Below are 8,771 nucleotides of genomic sequence, written 5' to 3'. Positions count from 1 at the left end.
TACGGCCAGCTGAAAGCCTCTACGGCCAGCTGAAAGCCACTATGGCCAGCTGAAAGCCTCTACGGCCAGCTGAAAGCCTCTACGGCCAGCTGAAAGCCTCTACAGCCAGCCGAAAGCCAGCTGAAAGCCTCTACAGCCAGCTGAAAGCCTCTATGGCCAGCTGAAAGCCTCTACGGCCAGCTGAAAGCCACTATGGCCAGCTGAAAGCCTCTACAGCCAGCTGAAAGACTCTACAGCCAGCTGAAAGCCTCTACGGCCAGCTGAAAGCCTCTACGGCCAGCTGAAATATGAAATGTTACAACATAACATTAATTTCCTCTCCCTTTTCCTTCCTACTTCCCGGCCGGCTGGCACTCTGTCGTGCTTCACTCCCTCACTCCCTCTCTACCTCTTTCCATCTCTCCTATGCTCTCTCTCTCTCTCTCGCCCTCCAAAACAGAAGCGGAGGGCAGCCATTTTGCTTGCATGCAAAGTGACTAATGCACTTTGCAGATAATAATGTTGAGATGAATGCTGAGTAGCTCTGTGCAGACAGACAGACAAACAGACACAGGCAGACAAACAGACAGGCAGACGGGCAGCCAGCCAGCCAGCCAGCCAGCCAGCCAGCCAGCCAGCCAGCCAGCCAGCCAGCCAGCCAGCCAGACAGACAGACAGACAGACAGACAGACAGACAGGCAGACAGGCAGGCAGGCAGGCAGGCAGGCAGGCAGGCAGGCAGGCAGGCAGGCAGGGAGACATGGGTGAGTGGGTGGCTGGGTGGGTGGCTGGGTGGCTGGGTGGGTGGATGGCTGGGGCTGGGTGGGTGGCTGGGTGGCTGGGTGAGTGGGTGGCTGGGTGGGTGGGTGGCTGGGTGGGTGGCTGGGTGGCTGGGTGAGTGGGTGGATGGGTGGGTGGGTGGCTGGGTGGGTGGCTGGGTGGCTGGGTGAGTGGGTGGATGGCTGGGTGGGTGGCTGGGTGGCTGGGTGAGTGGGTGGATGGGTGGGTGGGTGGTGGACACAAGCGCTCAGGGCTCGAGCACACTGAGGTAGACTGAAAAAGCAACAGAAAGGCTTGCGATGGTTCAAACTAATAAATCAAAGCCAAATGGTGTCTAGATAGATTGGATAGATACTAGACATGACCACAACACTGTCTGTCAATGTGCTATTGATTGTTATTAGTTGTATGTGTTATCTGATGAGGGTTGATTATCTGTATGTTAACCAGGCCTGTATGTATAAAGTGTCTGAAACACTACAGTAGAGCCTACATGACCATTCTAGAATCTACAACCATGTGAACACTCTAGAACCACCTGAACACTCTAGAACCATGTGCACACTCTAGAACCACCTGAACACTCTAGAACCACCTGAACACCCTAGAACCACCTGAACACCCTAGAACCACCTGAACACTCTAGAACCAGGTGCACACTCTAGAACCACCTGACCGCTCTAGAACCACGTGAACACTCTAGAACCACTTGAACACTCTAGAACCATGTGAACACTCTAGGACCATGTGACCGCTCGAGAACCATGTGACCGCTCTAGAACCATGTGACCGCTCTAGAACCACGTGAACGCTCTATAACCACGTGAACACTCTAGGACCACGTGACCGCTCTAGAACCATGTGACCGCTCTAGAACCATGTAACCGCTCTAGAACCATGTGAACACTCTAGAACCATGTGAACACTCTAGAACCATGTGAACACACTAGAACCATGTGAACGCTCTAGAACCATGTAACCGCTCTAGAACCATGTGAACACTCTAGAACCATGTGAACACTCTAGAACCATGTGAACACTCGAGAACCATGTGAACGCTCTAGAACCATGTGAACACACTAGAACCATTTGAACACTCTAGAACCATGTGAACACTCTAGAACGTGGCATCTGTTGAACTTCCCACATCAGGGGTCAGTGGATACTATTCCATATTCGTTTCTGTCAAGTTCTCTCTCTCACTCGTCTTTTCACCTCTCTCCCCTCTCTGTCTCTCTCTCTCTCTCCTTCCTCTCTCTCTCTCTCTCTGTCTCTCTTTCCTTCTCTGTCTCTCTCTCTCTCTCCTTCCTTCTCTGTCTCTCTCTCCTCCTGGACAGCTGTATGTGTGTTTCCTGTCTGTCCTCAGGCCCTATATTACAGTCTGTACTGGGAACCATTAACATCATATTCTATGTTACTGTTTAACTGTGAACCTCTTCTGACTGTGCAGGTTGGTTGGTAGTATAATAGGGCATCTCACGGCCGGTACAGAGGAACTGATCTGTTCTAATATAGTTGACTATAGTCCGGGGAGGCACTTCCGTTTGAGTCTGCAGGACATGAATAGAGGGTTCAAAGGCACTAGAAAACTCAATTGTCTATTTAGTTTTTCTATGCAACAAGTTTGTTTCCGTGTTTCAATTTTGTTCTGTATAGGCCATAATATGTATAAAATAAAAATACATAAATGCTGTAAAAATGAATAGCAATTTATGGAAGTCACAATGTTCTTATTGAGGGTAGTACAGTAGGTTCCACGCAGGGAAGCAGAAGCTAACCAAGAAATTCATATTTATTTTTTTGTAGTGAGGAGGAGGGGGGGGGGGGTTTGGTATGCCGGTATGTCTCCTTCTCTGTTAAAATATGGTTGAGGTGTGTCCAGTCTCAAACAGTAGTTATGTCCCCCCCAACAGGACGAGTCCCTGTCTCAAACTGTCTGTCAATAGAACGACGAGGAGAAAGAATCGTATTCCCAAGGTCCCTCGAACCGGCAAGCTATTTTAATACTGACGTCATGCGTGGAATATACCAGGATACATAGTACCGTAGTCAGGTAGGCCATAATGCTTAGTGGTTTTCACATGCCATGATCTTCAACAACAACAACAACAACATACATAAATAAATAAATAAATTAATAAAGTGTTTCTGTTCCCTTAAGATTTAACATTCAGCACTTAAATACTCCTAAATAAGTCATAACTTAAATTATACATTATCAGTGCACTTTTGGTGAAACCAAATGAGAGAGAGAGAGAGACAGAGACAGAGAGAGAGAGAGAGAAGAGAGAGAGAGAGAGAGAGAGAGAGAGAGAGAGAGAGAGAGAGAGAGAGAGAGAGAGAGAGAGAGAGAGAGAGAGAGAGAGAGAGAGAGAGAGAGAGAGAGAGAGAGAGAGAGAGAGAGAGAGAGAGAGAGAGAGAGAGAGAGAGAGAGAGAGAGAGACAGAGAGAGAGAGAGAGAGAGAGAGAGAGAGAGAGAGAGAGAGAGACAGAGAGAGAGAGAGAGAGAGAGAGAGAGAGAGACAGAGAGAGAGAGAGAGAGAGAGAGAGAGAGAGAGAGAGAGAGAGAGAGAGAGAGAGAGAGAGAGAGAGACACAGAGAGAGAGACACAGAGAGAGAGAGAGAGAGAGAGAGAGAGAGAGAGAGAGAGAGAGAGGGAGAGAGAGAAAACCAAACCATAAGAAGAGAGAACTGTCAGTCTGGGATCTGTTTAGGAGGAGAATATAATACAGGCTGTTGTTTAAATAATAATAATAATAATAAAAGTAATCCAACATTACCTGAGGTAATGAGTCAGTAATATAAAACAGAAGAGCGTCTCAACATGCTAATTTCAAGCTTTTTTCTTTACTATTTTTTTAAATATATATATATATATTTTTTTTTAATTAAGATTATTTTCTCGCATGGCATCATCATCCTCATGTTATCGTCACACCCCTGTGGGATTAGAGAGGGTGTTTTAGTTTCAGCATCTGCTGGGAAAGAAAGTAGCAGCGTTTACAGATGTCATCTGGTCTACAAACAGCCCGCTTCTCATCACGTCTCCTTGGCAACAGGAGACCCGTGTCAGTTCATCTCTGTTTTCTGTGGGGGTTGTTTTTATTTTTTTTATGTTTCTATTGTGATAAAGTGCTTAGTTGATCACTCAGTAGGTCTCCGCTTAACTAGCAATCGTCAGAACAACAACTGCAGGTTACGGACAACGTTTGGTCGATATCTCTCTGTCTCTCTCTCTCTCTCTCTCTCTCTCTCTCTCTCTCTCTGTCTGTCTCTCTCTGTCTCTGTCTCTCTCTCTCTCTCTGTCTCTCTCTCTCTCTCTCTCTCTCTCTCTCTCTCTCTCTCTCTCTCTCTCTCTCTCTCTCTCTCTCTCTCTCTCTCTCTCTCTCTCTCTCTCTCTCTCTCTCTCTCTCTCTCTCTCTGTCTGTCTCTCTCTGTCGCTCTCTCTCACTCTCTCTTTCTCTCTCTCTCTCTCTCTCACTCTCTCTCTCTCTTTCTCTCTCTCTCTCTATCTGACTGCAGATGCTTTGTTGGGTTTGCGTTTCGGGCTGAGAGCTGAGATTCCATATTCCTTTTCTCTTTCTTCAGCAGATGCAGTTGCATTACGCAACTCGCCCTCCTCCAAGTTCCACTGTAATCCATTATCCATGATCCATGATCCATGATCCATGATCCATTATCCATTATCCATTATCATTATCCATTATCCATTATCCATGATCCATTATCCATTATCCATGCAAAACCCGTTTCATATTTCAGATGCAGGTGTGTTCCAGGTGATCTCCGTCACGATAGGAACATAAAGATAATATATGTTATTATAATCCTTATCGTTCCCATTTTGATGTCAAACAAACTTTTTATTTTTTTTAAATATTTATCCTCTTTTGGTGAAATAGTTTTCTCTCTATTCATTCAAATGTAATTAACGCAATGCAAAAAACGCATTTAACGAAGTTAAAATCAAGCATTCCGGAGAAGAAACAAAAAAAATGTCTTAAAACAATATTTACAACGAACGGCGTGTGTCCTCATTATATCCTCATGATGTCTATTGCTGCCATATAGAATTGATGTCTAAATATTTCTACACGTCAGTCAGCAGCTTGCCCTTATTCACACAGTTCTGGTTGAGGACAGTAGTACAGTTAGAAGTTCTGAGATTCGCGTCCCTGAAGTTATCAATACTATTGTTGATTCCCTCGTCTATCTCCATGTATTCTGACTTGCTGGCGATAGAGTTGGAGCTGCGACGCGACGAGTTGCTGTCTGAGTTCAGGTCCTGGTTGCTGACGTTAAGAAGCTGCGCTTGCTCTTCTCCCTCCGTCTCCCGGTGATAGAAATAGTTAAAATTGGACACGATCACGGGAACCGGTAACGCGATGGTCAACACTCCGGCGATGGCACAGAGCGAACCCACTATCTTTCCACCGATGGTCACCGGGTACATGTCCCCGTAGCCCACCGTCGTCATGGAGACCACGGCCCACCAGAAGGCGTCGGGGATGCTCGTGAAGAAAGATTCCTTCTCTTCCGCTTCGGCGAAATAGACAGCGCTGGAGAAGAGGATGACTCCGATGAAGAGGAAGAAAATGAGCAGACCCAATTCTCTCATACTTGCTTTGAGTGTTTGTCCTAATATCTGAAGCCCCTTGGAGTGTCTGGACAACTTGAAGATCCTAAACACCCGGACCAGTCGGATGACCCTGAGGATGGCCAGAGACGCAGCTTGTTCGCTTGGTTTCTCCTTCCCTTCCTGGTCCTCCGCCAGCTCGGTACCCAGCGTGATGAAGTAGGGTATGATAGCTACTATGTCTATAGTATTCATCATGTTTTTAAAGAAAGCTGCCTTACTAGGACAGGCGAAGAACCGTACTATCAACTCGAAGGAGAACCAGATAATACACAGTGTCTCCACTATAAAGAAAGGATCTGTGAGAATATTTGGTTTATAATAGAATGTCACGTTGCCTACAGTTTCCATCCTACCCCTGGGGTCCTCTTTGAGTTCTGGCAGCGTTTCCAAACAGAATATGACTATTGAAATTAAGATAACCATTACAGATACGATAGCAATCCCTCTGGCTGGTCCCGAACTCTCCGGGTATTCAAACAGTAGCCAGACCTGTCGTTGAAACTCTTTTTCTGGTAAAGGTTTTTCCTCTTCTCTAATAAAACCCTCGTCTTCTCTAAACTTCTCCATTGCCTCTGCTCCGAGCTCGTAAAACTTGATTTCCTCGGAGAACATATCCAGAGGAACGTTAACGGGTCTCCTCAACCGTCCACCGGACTGATAGTAATATAGAATAGCGTCAAAACTAGGCCGGTTCCGGTCAAAAAAGTACTCGTTTCTAAGCGGATCGAAGTAACGCATTCTTTTTTTGGGGTTACCAAGTAACGTCTCAGGGAACTGGCTCAGTGTTTTTAACTGGGTCTCGAAGCGCAAACCCGAGATATTAATGACAACCCTCTCGCAGCACTCGTGGTCATTGTGGTCAGGTGGGTAGGTGTCCTGCAGGTGTCCCGGCAGGGTGGACGTCTCATCCATGTTATCTCCGGCCACCACAGTCATCCTGGCGTTGTTGCCCGGGCTCAGCGCAGCGCTATGCGGCAGGAGATGCTCGGCTCAGCCCGGTGAGGAGGGGGGGCCAGGCATCCAGTAGCTCTCACTGCACGCCTCAGATTTCCTCTCTCTCTCTCTCTCTCTCTCTCTCTCTCTTCTCTCTCTCTCTCTCTCTCTTCTGTCTGATAGAAATCCCCCTTGCATTCACCCGGGCCAGGCAGACAGAGGGTTAGCTCGCCAAGCGTCGCTCCCTTTAAGGCTCCTTTGCTCCTCTCTCCGAGTAGTCCTCCATTCCTTCTTCTCCTCCTCCTTCGTCTTCCACCTAGTCGGAGGGAGAGAGGGAAGAGTGAGAAATAAAAGGGAATTGAACGCCAGAGAGAGAGAGAGAGAGAGAGAGAGAGAGAGAGAGAGAGAGAGAGAGAGAGAGAGAGAGAGAGAGAGAGAGAGAGACAGAGAGACAGAGAGACAGAGAGAGGGGGAGACAGAGAGAGAGAGAGAGAGAAAAAAATATATATTTTTTCCAGCTCAGCAGTGTTATCTCAGTGTTTGTGACATGCTGTAGTCTAGATGGGGGGGAGAGAGAGAGGAGCCCACCTAACAGAGGTGGGTTACCAGGAACAGGTTGACCAGCACATTCAGGAGACAAACAACACTGTGATATGGAGACTGTTACATAAACTGGATAGTTTTACCGCCTACATCAGTATCCAGGTGTTACTACTACTGCCCACACTCTGCGTACACGGAGCAGATCCCGCATTTTGATCTCATCTCCATCCAGTCTACTAACCGCGCTACATACTGAACACGTATTACCTTATAATAACTACAACACCAGGTAACAATAACCACAGTTATTAAAGATACATAATAACGCCGAACTGTCGTGTCTATGTTATTAATTACCTGGATTTCCGTTTGGTGGTGGTGGTGGTGGTGGTGGTAGACCCAGCCAGCCACGGCTACAACTTTGCAGTCCCGGTTTTGTTTTAAAGGTAGTGGATATCACTTTACTGCACTGTACAGTACGAGCTTCGGTGAAATAGTCATAGACTGACTGTACTGTCTTCGTTAATATCATCCACGTTATTCCAGTGTTAATGGCTTCTAACGTCGACTGGAGCGGACCGTTAATATCATCCACGTTTTTCCAGTGTTATTGGCTTCTAATGTCGCCTGGAGCAGACCGTTAATATTATCCACGTTATTCCCGTGTTATTTGCTTCCAATGTCGACTAGGGCGACCTTTTTGACGTACCGAACGGCTCTGAACCGCCTCGGGAAGCAGCGTAAATCTCTTGACAGGCAATTTAAAACCATGCTGAAGAAACGGTACGAACGAGGAATAGAGAGAATGAAATATAATACGAAAGAAATAAAAGTCGTTAACTCGAGCTCCTCTCCAACGGACGACAACACCGACTAGTAGTTCCCACTTGGGTCTTTTTGACCGTCACGCGTGGCTGCGCTCTCCAGCGGCGTGGTCGTGAAATGAAGATGGTGTGAGTGAGAGGGTTTGAGCTGAACACGTTAGTGGGGCAGAGAGAGAGAGAGAGAGAGAGAGAGAGAGAGAGAGAGAGAGAGAGAGAGAGAGAGAGAGAGAGAGACAGAGAGAGGACACACAACCATTTCCCTTCCCGGCTCCGCTCTGCTCTGCACTGCAGTTTTGCCGCATCAGCAGAAACACAACGTTAATAAAGAAAGCTCTCCTCTCCTGGTTTGGTGCAGTAGAACAGCTAGGACTCAACAAGACGCGGACGTCCCAAGACGCACCGCTATAACGCACCGCTATAACGCACCCATTCTCTCCGTCTAGATAAAGATGTAGCGCCTGAGAAATAGCGGCGTTTAGGGAGGGTATCACTGAGCCACAGCCAATATAACACTTAAATAATGGGAACGAATGTTGCAGGATTTCATACAGAGAAGAAGAGAGAGAGAGGTGGGGAGGGAGAGAGAGAGAGAGAGAGAGAGAGATAGAGAGATAGAGAGAGCGCGAGAGAGAGGTGGGGAGGGAGGGAGAGAGAGGAGTGGGAGAAAGAGAGAGAGAAGGAGAGGGGGGCGGTTCGACGCAATGCAGACATACTGTACTATAACACATGTTGCCACAAATGCGCCCCCCCCCACACACACACACACACCGGCAGCAGCAAAACAACAGATCATTGTGTAAGCCGCCTCAGCTGTAAAAACCCGAGTCATTGGACGGTGGCGTGACTGGTAGATATATTTCAATTCCTCTGGCGAGCGGAGCTAATCTCAACGGGTGATGACGGGAAAACGGCAACACGAGGTTGAACGACACGATGAGTTGATCTATTTGACTGTTTTCGTATCTGGATATGTGATAGGGGATTTTTTATTTTTTTGGTTTTGTATCCTTTATTTAACTAGGCAAGTCAGTTAACAACAAATTCTTATTTACAATTAACGGCCTACTCCGGCC

At 47.1% G+C, this 8,771-nt stretch overlaps 1 protein-coding gene across 1 annotated transcript; it reads right to left on the bottom strand.

The window, feature by feature from the left end:
- Positions 1 to 4,203: 4,203 nt before the first annotated feature.
- Positions 4,204 to 8,253, bottom strand: LOC123728300 (potassium voltage-gated channel subfamily A member 1-like). The gene is made up of 2 exons (XM_045700323.1): positions 7,232 to 8,253; positions 4,204 to 6,647 (listed from the first exon to the last, which is right to left on the bottom strand). The coding sequence occupies exon 2, from the start codon at positions 6,332 to 6,334 to the stop codon at positions 4,850 to 4,852; it is 1,485 nt and encodes a 494-aa protein (XP_045556279.1). The 5' UTR covers positions 6,335 to 6,647; positions 7,232 to 8,253; the 3' UTR covers positions 4,204 to 4,849.
- Between the last annotated feature and the right edge of the window lie 518 nt (positions 8,254 to 8,771).

Source organism: Salmo salar, chromosome ssa17 (genome assembly GCF_905237065.1).
Source record: "Salmo salar chromosome ssa17, Ssal_v3.1, whole genome shotgun sequence".
In the NCBI taxonomy this organism is placed as follows: domain Eukaryota; kingdom Metazoa; phylum Chordata; class Actinopteri; order Salmoniformes; family Salmonidae; genus Salmo; species Salmo salar.
The sequence above is the reverse complement of the archived record's forward strand: the minus strand, read 5'-3'. Positions and strand labels throughout refer to the sequence as shown.

Coding starts and splice junctions, on each gene's coding strand:
- LOC123728300 (XM_045700323.1), bottom strand. CDS start 6,334: ATGACTGTGGTGGCCGGAGATAACATGGATGAGACGTCCACCCTGCCG.